At 34.0% G+C, this 19,019-nt stretch overlaps 1 protein-coding gene across 1 annotated transcript; it reads left to right on the forward strand.

The window, feature by feature from the left end:
• Positions 1–3,254: 3,254 nt before the first annotated feature.
• LOC120070888 (UDP-glucuronate 4-epimerase 1-like) lies at positions 3,255–5,041 on the forward strand. Its single transcript, XM_039022786.1, has one exon. It carries the CDS (start codon positions 3,502–3,504, stop codon positions 4,798–4,800), a length of 1,299 nt encoding a protein of 432 aa, XP_038878714.1. The 5' UTR covers positions 3,255–3,501; the 3' UTR covers positions 4,801–5,041.
• The last annotated feature ends 13,978 nt before the right edge of the window (positions 5,042–19,019 follow it).

Below are 19,019 nucleotides of genomic sequence, written 5' to 3' on the forward strand. Positions count from 1 at the left end.
TTTCATCATTCAACTAATTAATAGCAACCATAACTTCTTATAATAAGTTGATAATTTTACAGTGTATTGTACCCAAATGATATTGTTACATTACCATACTACATAAGCAATGTTCAAACTAAAATAAAATACAATTTCATGTAACTCGCGGGATTTTTCATTAGTTGTAAGAATCTTATTTATATAATTAAAATAAATTAAAATTTTATGTTCTAGATGTTTGAATTAGATGTTTATATGATATTTACAACTTTAAATTTCGAGGATTAGAAATTTAGTTCAACATATTAAAAAATGGTAAAATATATTGGTTGAAATTTGAATGACCCTTTGGAATCATTTTCTATGATCAATGACTAAAATATCCCATTTGAGTTGCTGCTTAAGAAACCAAAATTACTATATTTAATTAAATAACTCTAGATTTAATTAAGATACTAATAAGTGTAATGGGTAAAAGTGTGCGGCTAAATTTTAATTTAAGAGTTAAAATCATTTTTGTTGTATTATTTTAATTTTTAGTTTATGAACCACATAATATCAATTGAAAATTAATACATGTTTCAGACTAGTTTTTAACCTAACAAATATCACTATTAACTATTTGAAAATTACATTAATGGTAAGTTTTGTAGAGTCCAAAAGGCAAATAAGCTTTAGATTAATAGTATTTTATTTTTTTATTGGACATTTTCTTATGAAAAATTTTGGGTGCTCCCTCGGATGCACCTATATTAGTGCATCCTAAGTATTGTCCAATAAAATAATGTCATGTAGCATTTTTGTTTTTTAAATTTTTTTTTTTTCTAATTCTATCTTTATGTGTTAATATGTGGGGAATATAAGGGCTACGTGCAATTTTTCTTATTTTTATTGTATTTCATGTAATGTTCTTTTAGCCTTTTAGTTTATCCCAATTCAATCAAATCATTGCCGTTGAAGATTTTTTTTTTTTTTTTAATTATGCTCATTGTCTTTTAACTCATGAACCATACTTAGATACATCATCAGGTGTACTTATCTTAATGTATTATACCTAAATCAAACGTTAACCAAATGTATTTTTTAAAAAAGAAATAAGAAGAGTTGTCGCATATAAAATTATGGTTGGACAATAGATGGGATACACAAATTCATATGCCCTAAGGATACATCATCACACTCTAGTCAAACACAAAAAAAAAAATATAAACTATTTAAAAAATAAAAAAGAAAAGTATGATACGTGACAAATTATAATTAGATAATTAAATATGATACACAAAAATAAGTGAAATATAAGATGCACACACAAAGTATTTTTTTTCATTCACATGTACATCTATTTTATATTTTATTACCAAACTTTGTGCATGAATTTTATAAAATCATGTCATTAATAACAAATTAAATCACTTTCAAAATCAAATTGGATAGGTTGTTCGTCTCTTTCAATATTAAATTTTGTTATTTCATGTAAATAGTTTTTTTTTTTCAATTTTTTTATTGGTTGGTAATCTCTTTTGAATAATTTAAGACAAAGAGGTCATCATCCACTCCAAAAAGCAGTGATGAAGAATGCGGCGGCACCATGGGCATTTTGAGCGAATCTGAGTCTCCACTGTCCAATAATATTACGTAAAGTAGAAGCATTACGGTTCCTCCCACCCCACTAACCAGTCGTTCACATGTGCTCAAGTTCTCATGTAGCATTTCTCGATAACATATATTCCATTTCTTAACATTATCTCTACCTGACATAATCCAACTCTCCTCTCTCCTTTTTCTTTGCATTTTTCACTCTAAATAACATCTATTCATGCACTACTTGGATTGAAGATTCCACGTTCTAAACATTAGGAGACCTCCCACTTTTTACTCTCTTGTTATTAATTAATTTTAAAATGAAGTATCGTATTATTTAATATGATATCAAAACTTATAAACTCTAACACATCTTTAAATTGAGAATCCCACGTTAAAAAAAAAATCTAAGGGACTTGAAGATATATAAAACCTCGTATTATCCAATACTACTTCTTGAAGTTTGATTGTCCTATCTACCCCATACTATTACAAAAAGGAAATCTCTTTTTGGTCCATATGTTTCAAAATGTTAATACATTTAATCATTAAGTTTTTAGTTTGATTTCTATTTAGTCATTTTTCAAAATCTTACAATTTTACAATTTGAGTTTTATTTTAATTAGGCTTGAAATTTCTAGATTTACATTTTTTTAATTTGATTTTTTTAGTACCAAGAAAACTTCGAATTTTCGCTAATTATTCATTTTCAGTATTTGAGATTAATATCTATAAGTTAATTTAAAATAATTATGAAATAAAATTTTAAATTTAATTTTAATATTAATGAAAAATAATGAAATTTAATTAATTATAACTTTTTAAATGAAGTAATAGACATTATAATTGAATACATAATGAGTATTTAGTAAAAAGAAAAATAAGATTAAAAATATAAATCTTGAAACTTAGAAATAAAATTGAAATAAAAATCAAATCTTAAAGGTAAAACTATGGACTAAATTGGAATCAAACTCAACCTTACATATGGTATAATATTTTGAAATCCTGTCGCAAGAATGTATTTTTGGTTGAAAAAGAAAAAGACAGCTGGAAATTGATGGGCCTTGATTGACCCAACTGCGCCTCACATAGCATTTTGGGCCGCCAATCAGGAGGTTAGTGAAGCCCAATTCTCGGAGTCAAGAGGTTTCTTATTCATTTTTATTCCTTAGCCAAAAACTCTCATTCACATACAAACGACACTAATAATGAAGCAACCCTAGGAATTCGATGTTTTTGCCACTAATTAGTAGCCCAGCCCCCCCACTCCCTCTAATCTAATTTATAGATTCAAATTAAAAAACTGTGTTACAAAAATTATAAAATCTTGAAGAATATACAAATCTCTGCCTCTGACTGGTATGGCCATTAATAATATCATATTAAATTCCTAATATTATACTGGGATAAATACGCAAATATTTCGGTATTTTTAATTCACGAATCCATTTGGTATTTCCTAGAATCTCTCGTCGCATCTCATATGTTGCAGTCCAAGACCGGCAATATAGTTGTTAGAAATGATTTTGTAATGTTGTGTGTTGGTGAAAGCGAGTGATGAATGTCGAAAATTTGAATGGCGGACCATTTCTGGGTCCATAATAGATAGACAAAAAAGGGTTCTTAATCTTGTCCTCCTATTGTATATCTTTTGATATCTCTCCCTCCAGTTCCAGCCAAATCGTGAGAGGCCTTAACGCCTTCACGCGGAATGATCCACATCCTCCAACCGCTATAAATAAACCCTTTCTTTTACCACTCCCTTTAATTAGCATTTCCCACCATTTTCCCTTTCCCCATTTATTTTTCCATTTTTCCATTTTTCCTCTCCACTTCCATCTATCTTTTCTTTTAACTTTTCCTTTTTTTCCCCACAATATATCTCCTCCCATTTATTGACCCCTTTTCCTTTCTTTCGAATTTCCCCCAAAAAAAATGCCAACATTGGATGAAGAACTCTTCCCTTCCACCCCTGGTAAATTCAAAATCGAACAAAGAAGCTATGGAATCAACCGTCAATTCTACCGTTTCTTCGCCTCCACCAGCACCATGTTCTTATGGGCTCTCTTTTTAATCGCTCTCACCGTCTCTTATCTCAGCTTCCAAAGCTTCGTCGATTCCGGTACCCGTTATCTCTCCGCCTCCTGGGGCGGTCTCCAATGGGAAAAACAAGTCCGTACCTCTGCCGAGATCCGCCGTTCCCGTGGCATGTCTGTACTCGTCACCGGCGCTTCCGGTTTCGTTGGTACCCACGTTTCTCTAGCGTTGAAACGACGTGGAGACGGCGTCGTTGGACTCGACAATTTCAACAATTACTACGACCCTTCCCTTAAGAAGGCTCGCAAAGCACTTGTTAACCGTTACGGTGTGTTCGTCGTTGAAGGTGATATTAACGATGCCAAATTACTCGATAAGCTTTTCGACATTGTCGCTTTCACTCACGTGATGCATTTAGCGGCCCAAGCAGGTGTCAGGTACGCAATGGAGAATCCTCATTCTTATGTTCATAGCAACATTGCAGGCCTTGTTACTCTTCTCGAGGCTTGTAAATCAGCCAATCCTCAACCCTCCATTGTTTGGGCTTCTTCAAGCTCTGTTTATGGCCTTAACGAGAAAGTCCCTTTCTCCGAATTGGACCGGACTGATCAACCGGCGAGTCTCTACGCCGCTACGAAAAAAGCCGGCGAGGAAATCACTCACACTTACAATCATATATATGGATTGTCTATCACCGGGTTGAGATTCTTCACTGTATACGGTCCATGGGGAAGACCGGATATGGCGTATTTTACGTTTACACGGAATATTCTTCAGGGGAAACCGATTACCGTTTATCGGGGGAAGAATGGGGTGGATTTGGCTAGGGATTTTACTTACATTGACGATATTGTGAAAGGGTGTTTGGGTTCGCTTGATACCTCTGGGAAAAGTACTGGATCGGGTGGGAAAAAGAAAGGGCCGGCGCCGTATCGAATTTTCAATTTGGGTAATACGTCGCCGGTGACAGTGCCGGCGCTTGTGAGGATTCTGGAAGAGCATTTGAAGACGAAGGCGAAGAAGAACATTGTGGATATGCCTGGAAACGGCGACGTTCCGTTCACTCATGCAAATATAAGTTCGGCCCGGGCTGAATTTGGTTATAAACCGACGACCGATTTGCCAACCGGATTGAAAAAGTTTGTTCGATGGTATTTGTCTTACTACGGCTACAGTCACGGGACGCCTTTAAATTAAGCGACGTCGTTTTACGAAAAAAATATATATATATTTTTTGTGTTGTTGTTGTTTTGATTTTTTGGAAAAAATATATATATATATTTAGGGCTGTTTTTTTTTTATCGCTCTTAATCCGGGGAAAAAAATGTTAAAAGGCAACACGGAAAAGAAAATGGTACGTGAAGTGGAGGAGATGTATTATTTGTTGTATGATAATCATTTTGTACAAATTAAATTCCAAATCCAATTTTTTGGGAAATTTTTGTGCTTGCCGTAAAAACATTGAGGTTTTTCTTCTGATTATTTTTTTCTTTTGGAATTTTTAAATTGTTATTATTATTAGATTATTGTTCGCACAATATTTCCAGATAAACTTGTTTCGTGGAGTTGAACTTGTGTTGATGTTGATTTGATACGATGTAATTCGATTTTTAGTACTTGATCATCTGATTCTCTCTCAGCGTAACTTGACTTATGGAAGCAGAACACGTGATATTCTTGGAGTCGAAGTCTTGGAAGAAACTTTGAATCTTTAGGAAACTTGTGTCTTCGAGGACTCAGAGAGTATTCTAAATGTAGAGAATTTCTCCAGACTATAGCCCAAATTATAATATCAAATTACTCCATCCAAGCTTAGGATAAAAACATAATTTGTCTTCAACTTCAATTTGGGACACATGTCAACTCTTAATTGATCCTAAATTTGATGATTTGGAATTCAATGGCGATTTGTGATTGAGCCAAAATTTCTCCACACTCCTCTTCGAGATTTATACAAAAATGTGGGTGGATGAATCTCGAAAAAAAGATGAAGTTGGAATTAATTTATTCTTGACTTTGATATGTCAAGTTAATCAAACCATGAATTTAGTACATAAGTTTAATTAAAATTTGAAATAAAGTTGGGGACATGGTCACACTTTAATTTAAGAAAAGCTTCAAGTTTTATCCCCAATTTGATTTGATTTGAAGATAAACACTTAGAAATTTGAACTTGGTATAAAATTTGGAATATTGTCAAATTTTTAATTTAAGATGAATTTGAGGTTTTATCCAATTTAACTTGAGGATAAGACCCAGACTCTTACTTTGAATTTGGGATAAAATTTAAATTATGTCTAAATTTTAATTTGAGATAGCTTGAGATTTTTATCTACAATCTATTTTGACTTGAAGATAAGAGCTAAAAATTGGATAATTTGAATTTAAAATAATATTTGGGATATAGCTAAATTTTAATTTGAAAAGAATTTTAGATTTTACCCACCATTTAATCTGGAAACATGGATAAGAGGATGTATTTGAAATAAAATTTGGAAGATGCCTAAATTTTAATTGGAGATTTTATCTAGATTTAATCTTAGAGTTGAACAATTCAAAAAAAAAATAAATTGAAATATGACCAAATTTTGATTTGACATTTTATTCACGATTTAAATTTGATTTTGAATAAAATTTGGAATATGATTTGATTCGAGGATAAAACAAAATCAAATAGGACCTTAATTTTTTTTTAAAATGTAATTTAAAATTAGGATAAAATCAAATTAGAAGATCTAATAAAAATATATAATAATTCAAATCAAATTTTCTTTGATTTGAATTTCCTAATTTATCATGGGACTTGGTGGAATCCCTGTCTCTTATACACATCTAGATGTGTATAAGAGACAGTAGTAAGGGTCGGATCATCCTCCACTGGAAAGCATTGGGTCATTTTCTTCTGGAGAAGGCTGGATCATCTTGCCTTTAGTGAGGGCCAGATCATGCTCCCTTAGAGAGGGCTGAGTCATCTTCTTTTGGAGAGAGCCAGATCATCTTGCTCTTAGTGAGGGTCGGATCATCTGACCCTGCCGAATTGTCTTACCCTTAGAGAAGGTTGAATCATCTTGCCCTTAGTGAGGGTTGGATCATTAAACGAGCTTGCATCATTTAAGGACAATGACATTAGAAGGCTCCTTCAATCCTCTTTATCCAGACGATCTCAGCATATGTCCAAGTCCCATGGAACTCGCCATATTTCGCTTTATGATTCTTTTAAATTGTACCACTCAAACTTATTTCTCCTTGATGACATTTTTTTTTTCTTTTTACAGAGTAATGATTCACTTCATAGAACATGTCTCGTCTGGGAAGAGACCTCTTGTAATTCTTGAAGACATGAATTACCTATAACCAATGAACTTGGCCTACTTGTGAAGGAGTCATTAGTTGGACTCTTCGCAAATATATAACCTAATTTGGATAATGACATGACCCCACTTGAATTATCAGCGGAAGTGCCCTTGACTTAGGGAGAAAAAGTGTGGGTATTATAGTCCTCAATTCATAACAAAGCCCATACTCTTGATCAGATGTTAACTCTTGGGTGTCGCATAACTGACAGTGAGACTTGTTGGAATGCCACTATAAAAGTCTTTGGAGAATTTACCTTTTACCTACTGCTATTGGGAATGGTTAGAGATTACAGTTGGTCAGAACGAATGGGCCCTTCACGCTATCTGTTTGTTCGGTGCAATGAGGCTTCTTTAAATACGTATGATTGAAATAGTGATGTGACTCAAGCTTTTTGTGAAGCTTGGTATCCATCAACCAATACCTTTCACACTATGGCAGATGAATTATCCATCTCCCTGTGGGACCTATAGTCATTCGGCGGCCTTTTGATCAGAGGGAACCTCTATGAAGAGGCCATTCCCTCTCTTAGAGAGTTAACTGGCTCTCAGGACAAAAAGAGATACCTTCCAAAGTCTTGTGAACATTTTTTTCAAGTGTACCATTTAATAATTTACCTACAGAAAAACCATGCATCATTTTCTAAGAATGACTCCCCAGTGACCATTAGCTCATGGATTTCGTTTTAATTCCTTGGGGCTCGAAGATATGACAAGCCTACTACTCAAAAGCAAAAAGCCTCTCGTTCTCGGTTTACTCAAAATTCAGATGGCACAGACATTAAGCCTTGGGATTGGTCGAGCAGAGAAAACATGTTATTCAAGGAACTCGGGATAGAAGACAATTTGAAGGATAAAACGTACTTTACTACATTTTTATCCTATTGGTTGTGTTTTTTTGTATTCCGGTAAAAAGTAGCTTACTTTCGTCCTGGAGTCTTTGAGGTTGCTAATTTAATGGCCAACGAGAAGATGTATAGCCTCGCCATTCCAGTTCTAGCCAATATTTACCATGGCTTAAGGATGATATTTTAAGCTTCAACGATTGGATGCATGGAATTTTACTTTCCCATGCATTATGTCCATGGTTGGCTAACTTACTATTTTAAACCCATTACCATGTTTCAGTGGATGTCCAGGGTCCAAAGATGGCCAACTTTTCTGGTGAAGATGGCTCAATTTATTTTGGAAAATATGAAGCACAAGAACTAATCCATAAAGGTGCAAATATCCGATGGCACATAAATTCTCAAAAACAGAGCATAAATGAGCATGTGGTTGATGACAAAGATTTATCCTTTCACTAATCCTGCCAAATCTCTAATATGTAATCATGCTACCTATCATCTCAATGTGAGAATATTTTGATTATAGAATCATTTAGTCTTTATCGTTTTGGTCAGCATTTTGGATTTTACCAATACATCTCAATGATATAGGGGAAATTCCACCTGCCCCCACATTCTACAACATGATTTATCATTTTAGGATCTGTAATAGACGTCAATTATCGCCCCAAGTGTTCGTACTAGCCCGCACGTTGGATCCATGCAACCGCGTTGCTCTGCAATACAGGAAATGGTGGTTGACAAAATATGAGAGTTATTTTCAGGATAACATATGTCATTTAGCGAGCTGCAATATCCCTACTCCCTCGCATCTTAAGCTACCTAAGAATAAAGGGAGTAACTTATTTGGAATGTCCTAAAACTCGTAGTTCGTAAATTTTATATTAAACATTATTTTTATCAATAAAATATTATTGAGCATTTTATTCAATAAAGTCATTGATATTTCATTCTATTATAAAAATCCAATAAACAAATCCTTGGCTATAGTATAAATACTTTAACTTTATGTGATGATATAAACAGGATCAAGTTATAGTATATAGCCTAAATGGTCTATAAGTATATGGATGAAGTTGGGTATTTCATCCTGGTAACACTATTGGATGTGGCCCATTTCGTATACTAATACAAATGATGTGATCCACAAATCATTCATGTAGAGACATGTGAGTGGGGGCATCCTATGCAATGAGTTTGCATAAGACTTAACCTCGAAATAGTCACTTTTCTTTATAACGACCGTTTAATGTTAAAACTGACTATTTCAAACTAAAATGACCTAGGGTAACACGATCTTAATTCTGAGCTAACTATGAATTCTTGTTTATTTCGGGATTATCCTTTGATCTGAATAGCTGAGAATAGTCCAACAGCACTGCTCAATAACCTCTCATTTTGGGATAAGACCGGATAGATAGCTGGGGACATGATCATGCAAGATGAAATTCACTCCTACCCTACTTAGGGTCAACAGATAGGTTGTTCTCTTAAGTGTTGATGCCTAGTCTTGAACAATAGGGCCCCGCCTTCTCTTGGTAGAAAGGAATATGATTTATAGATGGTATTATAAATCAATTGTTCAATAGAGGGTCAATGGGAGCTCAAGGTGTCAGATGTATTTACAAGGGTAAAATGGTAGACCCAACTGTAAATACGAACGACCTGTGAAGGATCGACTTACTAATTATGGTTGAAATGGACAGAAATACATCTATAATGAGAATAGTGCAATTATCGAGCTATAGTGGTGTGCCTTGATAGTTAACGAATAATAATTAATTCGGTTTAAAGAGTTTAACCAATTAATTACAAATGGTTGGAGCTCATGATCTGTAGATCCATTAGGTCCTTCTACTAGCTCGTAAATTGGATTAATAATTTGAGTATTGTTGGATGAAATTAGGGTTATGATTTTAAAATGTTCAAATTCAATTTATGGTTTTAGATTAATTGTATACGATACAATTAAAACATTTAATTTTATCAAAATTAAATGAAATTCGAGAATCAATTAATATTTAAATTTTGATTTAAATATTAATTATATGAAATTGAATCATATTAGTGGAATTGGTTTTATTAATTATAATTTATTTAAATATAAAGTCATTTTTAACCAATTTGATAAAATTGGATTGAGTGGATTTTTCCAAGTTTTTGGAAAAATCCACTCTGTGATTAAATGGTTAATCACCAAATCCCACTTGAATTTCATTAAATTGGTGTAGCTGGAGATGGTATTTGCATGGAGGTCAGCTCCATGCAATTTTCAGCTTCTAAATTGAAGCTCCATGTTGAGAATTTGAGAGAGATGTTGTGATTTTGAAATAGAAAACTGTTGCTGTGAAAACCTACAAAACCCACTTAAGTTCATCTAAAATTCAGCTCAATTTGAGTGTTTCCACCACACAATCCTCATTGAGATTAGTAGAGAATATCTTGGTGGTGGTCTACTTGAATTCGTAGAGTTTTCTTCAAATGTAAAGTTTACTTCAAACCCTCTATGCATATCACTTGAATAGCATGTTTAAAACTCAAATTAAGAGTAGTTAGAGTACTTATTGATTCTGATTTGTTCTGCTACATGTCATTAAAGGAAATCGAACACGAGGATTTCCATGAGCAGCGAAAGATCATTCCAAATTACAATCATATATGAACTTTACAATTACAGTCATAAACAGAAACATACAGTTATGCATTCATTAAAGAAAATATAATATGATAATACAAGTGATCAAGGAGAAACAATACACACATTTGTAGACTCATCGTCAAGCTCCTTGATCATGAATATATTGGTAGTATAGTGGAAAATGTAAATATACATTGCATATACCATTTTTTTTTTTTTTTGCATGTTTACAAATATACTAAAATATGTAAATATACATCAAATATATTGTTTGGGATATAAGACAATATATTATATACAAATTGTATTATTCATGCACTTATCAAATCTATATTGATTTATCAATAGAAAATTCAGATATGTAGTGATATATATATCAAATATATCTCATTTTCTCTTTTAAAGCTTCTCGTCGATTCTTACTTTCATTTATGAAGACAATTTTTTTTTGAATTTTTAGAGATATTTTCCTTACTTGTGTAGGTTGTGAAAAGAAAACTGTTTTAGAAAGTTCAAAATCACAATAAACTTCCCTTACATGTTGAGAGCTAAAAAAAGTAAATTGGACCATATTTTTGTGTAAAATAATAACTCATTTAACTAAAATTGTATAATTAGGTATTTTTATTTAGGTTATATGTATAAAAAGCCCTAATTAAATTTAACAACTTCATTTTTTTCCATTTAATTAGGTTGTTTTCATTATTGTGTAAAATAGTAGCTCATTAGGCTACAATTGAATTTAAGACTGAAATCCTAAGTTATTTCAATTTGAAGTTAGCATGTTACGGTAAAAAATTAATCATTTTCAAATTAGTTAAAGTGACAAGAGTCTATGAAATTATATCTCAAAACCTAGTAAAATCATAATACCAAATTATGAAAACAATAAATTAAATAAAATTATAAATTTAGTTATATATCTATTTCAATATTTTTAAAAGAAAAAGACAAATATTCTTATAAAATTTTTAGTTTATTTTGAACTTAACTATATTAAAGTAAGTAAAATGGCAAGTTTGAACTAATTTAAAACCTAACAATCGATGAAATAAAAGAAAATATTTCATAAACTCAAGATTTATAATTTTACACTTGTCTCGCTTCATAAGTTTGCGCTCCAAACACAGGTTTCTTAAACCAGAGTTCAAAAACTTGTACTCCAAGCACAATTTTCTTAAGCTCGGACTACCTAAACCTAACCTCTAGACTTAACTTAGGTTTAATATTCCAAACCTGTGCACCAAATGTCCGCTCAAGTATTTAGGTGTAAAGGCATGAATGACAATAGTTTGAGCCTAATTTTAATTTATTCAATTTAATTATGTTATGACTGTTATGACTGAACTTTTGGATCACTGATTTGTTAGATTATATATATTTATGGGATAATTTTTTTAAATAACAGTATTGTTGAAAATATTTTTAAATATAGCAAAACGTCATTGTCTATCGGGGATAGGAAGTGATAGAATCACTGTCTATCACAGATAGACATTGACGTTTTATAAATAAGTTGACTTATTTTTCTATATTTGAAAACTACCATTTTTTAATAATTCAACAGATGTGGGGTGAGGATTCAAACCTTCAATTTCAAGAAAATGTATGTATGTGTCTCCATTGTTGAGTATGGATGAATATATCGCCGATATTATTGTTGATATTGACAAAACATCAATAAAATTCAAGGTTTGATAATGATACCAAAGGGGAAAAGTCATTTTTTTCAAGATACTGGGGATCATCGTTGATATCATTGATATTTGTCAAAATTCATTGGTATTTCGATTATATTTTTCTTTTTAACCGTTGATTGCCAAAATATTTGCTATATTTTAAACGATATTTTTCATCTATAACTTCAACGATAATTATAAGTATTTTACCTAATATCTTATTTTTGTTTTTTTTTTTCAACTCTTCTTCTATCCCTACAATAAATATCAACATATATCTTGATTTCTTTTACTTTTAGTAGTTTAAATCACAACAACAATCGAATTTGGACTCCTTAACCCCCCTGTTTGGAACAATTTGGAAGGATTTCAAATATTCAAAATCATTTCTAGCGTTTGGAATGACTAACAAAAATGATTTCCATACTAAAAAAGATTTGAAATCTTGTTTTGATTAAAAAAAAAGAAAACCCTACTAATATAGGTCAAGTTTGACAAGATTTCGAATGAAAATTTCTCTTGTTCCAAATTTGCTGAAATAGGGGAGAGCAAAAGAAAAAACATTGATCATGACAATAGGGCCATGAGGTGGAAGTATTGTGCAAAGCTTGTGAATTGAGGTTACCATAGAGAGCAAAATAAGAGAGGAAGAAAATTGATATACAGGTGTGCCGATGACTGACAAGGGTTGGTGTGGCAGTGTGTGGCGGCCATAGAGAGTGAAAGACAAGAAGGAAATATGGGTGGGTGATCGATATGCTACTGGATGATGATGGGAGAGAGGAGAAATAGAGAAAAATAGAAATTGAAAGAGGTGCAGAGAAAAAAAAAATGGTCAGCTCTAGGATTTATATATAGGTAGAATTTCTACATCCCCATTTTGCTCTTACTTCTATTCAAGTTGAAGTGGTTACATGTGAACTAGTTTATTCTTTCGTGTGTGGGTGTGATCTAGACTTTAAATATGAAACGTCACAATCTAAAGGTGTAGAGACATGTTTGAATAATTAGTCACGTCCTTTTTCCATTGTAACTATTAGAGTCTAAGTGGTATATATTTTTGTATATGGATGTGATGTAGACATAGATGAGAAAAATCACGATATGACGGTTTTGACAAATAGTCACGTCCTTTACCACACTACAGTTATTCGATAAATTGAATATCTCAAGTGTGAGTGTGATTTATAAAATCAATACCTTGCGGTAGAGATATGTTTAAATGGACAATCACCTCTTTTGTCCTTCAAATTTTTATAAATTCATAGTTTGTCTTTTCTCTTTAAATACTTATAACTATTCGAGTCAAACCATGTGAAAAAAATATTTTATATGTTAATTATGTTAAATGTATAAATATTTAGACTTAGACTTTGTGGTTAGGAAGGTTAGAGAGTCTTTAGGGGGTTGGTTAATGTTTCTTATGGTCTATTCTTAGTCCCTTGAAGTTGTATTTATACTCATGCTTCTCAGTACAAATTAACTTGTGAAATACATTTGCAATATGGTATCGGGACCAAATTAGCCAATTTTTACCATTTCCAGCCCTTTGTTCACAAGTCCAAGTCCTCTGTTCACAATCAATAGGTTTCTATTTCTAGATCTACCGGACCTCTATTTCCAAATCCTTCCACCTCCGCCACCCAGATCTACTGCCTCCACCTCACACAACCGCCTCACACAACTCCTTGTTTGTACAACGAGCCAAGTCAGTTTGCCTTATACAAGCTCCGCCACATCCAACAAGCCGACCAAATCCTTCTATCCAGATCCACGGGACCCGTCTCTGTCGCTCAAAGAGGTTTGCGCCCTCTGTTCGCCGGCGTCGCTCGTGCATTCTATTCACTGACGTCACCTTAACTCCCACCAAGCCAGCCCACCGGATCCCTGTTCGCGAATCCCTGTTCGCTGTGCCATATCCCCAACAAGCCAGATCCAAACGACGAACCAAGTCAACCAGCAAATGAAAGCTGATCCAACGTGTCATTCTCATCGAGCCAAGCCGCAAACGAGCTGAGTGATATTCCTAAACCAGTCAAGATACCCGCTGAGAATGATATTAAATTTATTGAACGGATAGAGGATTGGAATAGTAAAAATCATCAAATCATCACTTGGCTCGGTAATACCTCTATACCTGCCATCCATGTTCAGTTGATGCATTTGATGACGCCAAAAGTTTATGGGATTTCCTCTCTACACATTTCAATCTGTTGGATTAACTCATTTTTATCAACTGCACAACACTCTTGTTAGTCTCAGTCAGGAGACTGGCCAATCCGTTAATGAATATCTGGTCATGCTTCAGCCAATTTGGACACAATTAGATCAAGTTAAAATCAGTGATGATCATCTTCGTCTTATTAAGGTTCTTATGGGGCTTCGTCCAGAATATGAATCTATTCGTGCTACTTTGCTACATCACAGTCCTCTTCCCTCACTAGACACAACAATTCAGGAAATCCTATTTGAGGAAAAACGTCTTGGCATTGCTTCTTCCAGGAAATCTGAGGTAGTGCTCGCAAGCAATCATTTACCCGGTACTTCTAGATCTTTCTCTTCTGTAAAAACTGTAAGCTCATTGGGCACAAATTTGTTGACTACCCAAAAGTCGAGTGCAAATATTGCCACAAACGCGGGCATATTCTGGACAGCTGTCTCACACGACCACCTCGACCTCCAGGACATTCTTTGAAAACAAGACACGTTAGTAAGCTTGGTTCTGCCTTTTCTGTTGTTGTCACGTTTCTACTAATTCTTAACTTTCTCCGTCTAATTTTCAGATGAGTGGTTTGCAAAACTTACTTAAATAAGTGATTTCGTCCAATTCCTCTGCACTTGTTGTTTCTTCAGGTAATCAGTGGCTTTTTGATTCTGCATGTTGTAATCATATGACTTCTAATTTTTCCCTTCTAACTACACCCACTCCTGCCAAATCCCTTTCTCCCATCTATATTGCCGACGGTAATTATATGACTATATCCCATGTTGGATCCATTGACACTCCCACACTCCAACTTTCCAATACTAATTGTGTTCCAAACCTAACTTTTAATCTTGCCTCAGTTGGAAAGTTGTGTGATATTGGCTTAACTGTTTCTTTTTCTTCTACAGGGTGTTAGGTTTAGGATTTACAACGGGGCAGACAGTTGGTGCGGGTCGCAAAGTGGGAAGATTGTTTGAGCTCACATCACTTCAACTGTTTGCTCGTTTTCTTTCCGCTCCTATCACTGACTCTGCTATATATCAGTGGCTTCTTCGTCTTCGTCATGTCTCTTCTGAAAAACTTCATCATTTGATTTTTCATAAAAATTTGAATAATGTTTTCAAGTTTATTCCCTTTGATTGTGTGAATTGCAAACTTGCTAAACAACCCGCATTATCATTTTCTCAGTCCAATTCTATATGCGATCAACCTTTTGACTTAATTCACTCTGACATTTGAGGTCCTGCTCTTACTTTTACTATTACTAGATATCGCTATTTTGTCCTGTTTATTGATGGTTACTCTCGGTTCACCTGGATATATCTTCTTAAACATCGTTCTGTATTGCCTCAAATATATATTGATTTTGCTAATATGGTTCACACTCAGTTCTCTTGTACAATCAAAGCTCTTCATATAGATAACGCCTTAGAGTATAATGACTTCAGACTTCTTTCCTTTCTCATTTAGCAAGGCACTCTTGTCCAACGCTCTTATCCCCATACCCCTCAATAGAATGGGAGAGTAGAATGTAAACATCACCACATGCTGGATTCTATTCAGGCCCATCTCCTGTCTACCTGTTGTCCTACCAAATTTTGGGGAGAGGTCACCCTTACTTCTATCTACACAATTAATCGTCTCCCTTCATCTATCCTTCACAATGCTTCTCCGTTTAAACATTTATACGTTACTCCTTCTGATTACTCTAACCTCAAAAGTCTTTGGTTGTGCTTGTTTTGTTCTTCTTTATCCCCATAAACATACCAAATTAGAACCACATGCGCGTCTTTGTTGCTTCCTTGGCTACAGAACCGAGCACAAAGGTTTTCACTATTGGGATCCTCTTTCAAACAGACTGTGCATCTCTCATCATGTCACTTTCTAGGAGCATACAATGTTTTCTAATCTCTCGACCTTTCATGTTTCTCTTTGAAGTCCATCTTTCTTTCTTCCTGATGATTCTGTTGACATTTTTCCTTCATCTGCATCTTCTAGTGATACTGAGCTTAAGCAATCTGTGCTCGTCTCCGTTGATTCCGATCTGTCATTTGTCTCACTTGTGGAGTCTGAACCTACTTCTCCTGTTCGACACTCCACTCAGATAAGGGCACCTCCCACTCATGTTCAAGATTCCTATTTCACTATCAATTCCTTAGTTGAACCTACCTCTTTTCATGAGGCGAATACTAATTCCCTGTGGCAGCAAGCTATGAGTGACGAACTCCAAGCCTTAGATAAGATGCACACATGAGACTATATTTACTTACCTTCTGCTAAGAAGCCTATTAGTTGCAAGTAGGTTTACTAGATCAAGACTCGCTATGATGGTTCTATTGGACGATATAAAGCCCAACTAGTGGCAAAAGGATACTCTCAAGAATATGAGATCGATTATGAAGAAACCTTTGCATCTGGCCCGGATGACATCCGTTCAGACTCTCTTAAACGTTGTTGCAGCCAAATAGTGGCCTCTATTTCAGATGGATGTCAAGAATGTTTTCCTTAATGGGGCTTTATCTGAGGAAGTTAATATGCAACCACCCACAGGTATCTCTCAGCCATCTCAAAAGGTGTGTCTCCTTTGTCGAGCATTGTATAGGTTGAAACAAGTCCCATGGGCCTGGTTTGCAACTTTCAGTTCCACCATTGTTCAACTTGAGTTTACATCAAGTCCTCATGACACGGCACTTTTACGCATCAGACAGACCATGGTATTGTTCTTCTTCTTCTATATGTTGATGATATGATTATCATTGGAAATGAACCTCATGCCATTTCTAATTTGCAATACTACCTTGCGAGTACTTTGAGATGAAGGATTTGGGTTCCCTTAGTTACTTTCTTGGTCTTGAGGTATCAATGAGCTCTGTTGGCTATTCATTGTCTCAAGTGAAGTATGTTTCGGACTTATTGGTGCGTTATGGGATCACTAACTCTACTACAGCCCTGACACTACTCGACCCTAATGTTCGCCTGACTCTATTTGATGGTGTTCCTCTCGAAGATGCCACTCCCTACTGTCAATTTGTTGGTAGCTTGATTTATCTAACAGTGACTCGTCCTGACATTGCATATGCTGTTCACATTGTAAGTCAGTTCATAGCTGCCTTTCGAACCATTCATTTTACTGTTGTTCTCTGTATTCTTCGCTATGTCAAGGGGACTCTAGGACATGACCTTCAATTTTCATCTCAGTCATTTCTGGTCTTATCCGACTACTGTGACACTGATTGGGCTAGTGATCTTATTGACCAATGTTCTACTTCAAGTTATTGTTTCTATCTTGGAGACTCTCTTATTTCTTGGCGAAGTAAGAAACAGAGTGTTGTCGCTCGCTCTAGTACAAAGTCTGTATATCGTGCTTTGGCTAATGCTATGTCAGAGTTATTGTGACTTCACTGGTTTCTTATTGATATGTTAGTTCCTCAGCTATTTTCCACTGTCCTTCATTATGACAATCATAGTGCCATCTAGATTGCTGACAATGATGTTTTTCATGAGTGCACTAAGTGTTAAGAATGACTGTCGTTTTGTTCAACATCATCTTCAGAGTAAGACTCGTCTTTTACGAGTTGTTTCTACTACTAAGCAACCTTCTGATATTTTCACCAAAGGCTTGTCCTCTGGGTGCTTCCTTCCGCTGCTTAACAAATTCAAGTTGATTTCAGCCTTACCACCTTGAGTTTGAGGGAGCGTGTTAAATGTATAAATATTTAGATTTAGTCTTTGTGGTTAGGAAGGTCAGGGGTTGGTTGATGTTTTCTAAGGTCTATTCTTAGCCCCTTGTAGTTGTATTTATACTCATACTTCTCTGTATAAATTAACTTGTGAAATATGTTTGCAATAAATTAAGATCGTGTAAAACTTTTTTCTCTTTGTACTATAATAAAGTATAAATTTTTCACATGCATATCGAATGTGTTATTGACTGTATGATAAAACATGTGGGAAAAATAAACATGGGAAAAAGAGATGGAAGTATTGTTCTTTTTAATAACTACAGGAGTGTAGCTACAAAAACAATTGTTTTTTTTTTCTTTTAGTTTTTTCCAAACATCTTCAACAATTTTATTTTTTAAAAACTGATTTTAATTCATTAAAATTCAAATGGAAGATTTTCATTTCATTTTCATCCTTTAAAATTGAGACATTCAAAATCACTTTCTTCAAATTTTAAAAGGCAAAGGAATGTCATTGCAAGTTTTGATTAACTTGATTTATTTTGATTAAATGGTGGTATCTTTCATTGGATGTAGTTGATATTTTTAATGAATATCTCCTATGATTACTAATATATTTTTATTCGAATTTACAAGGGCAAAATAGTAAAATGTCATACTTTTACTTTAAAGGAAATGAAAGAAAGGAGACTAATATATTTTTATTATAAATTTTCTTGAAGATATTTTATTGTGGCCATTACTTGTAAGTGCAATACGTATTTATTGTGACAATTTAGCAGTTTCTATGAGAACTAAAAATAATGTCTACAACAAGTCAAGACATATTAGATACAGACATAATTTGGTAAGGCAATTGCTCTCTAATGGAAAAAATTTCATTGATTATATGAAATCAAAAGAGAATATTGCAGATCTATTGATGAAATGATCGTCAAAAGAGCAGGTCACATATTTATCTTGTTTTTGTTTCCTTCTATCCATGCTATCAACATATATCTTGATTTGT

This window comes from Benincasa hispida, chromosome 2 (genome assembly GCF_009727055.1).
Source record: "Benincasa hispida cultivar B227 chromosome 2, ASM972705v1, whole genome shotgun sequence".
Classification (NCBI taxonomy): domain Eukaryota; kingdom Viridiplantae; phylum Streptophyta; class Magnoliopsida; order Cucurbitales; family Cucurbitaceae; genus Benincasa; species Benincasa hispida.

Excerpts from the sequence above, each read along its gene's own strand:
- LOC120070888 (XM_039022786.1), top strand. The coding sequence starts at position 3,502 with ATGCCAACATTGGATGAAGAACTCTTCCCTTCCACCCCTGGTAAATTC.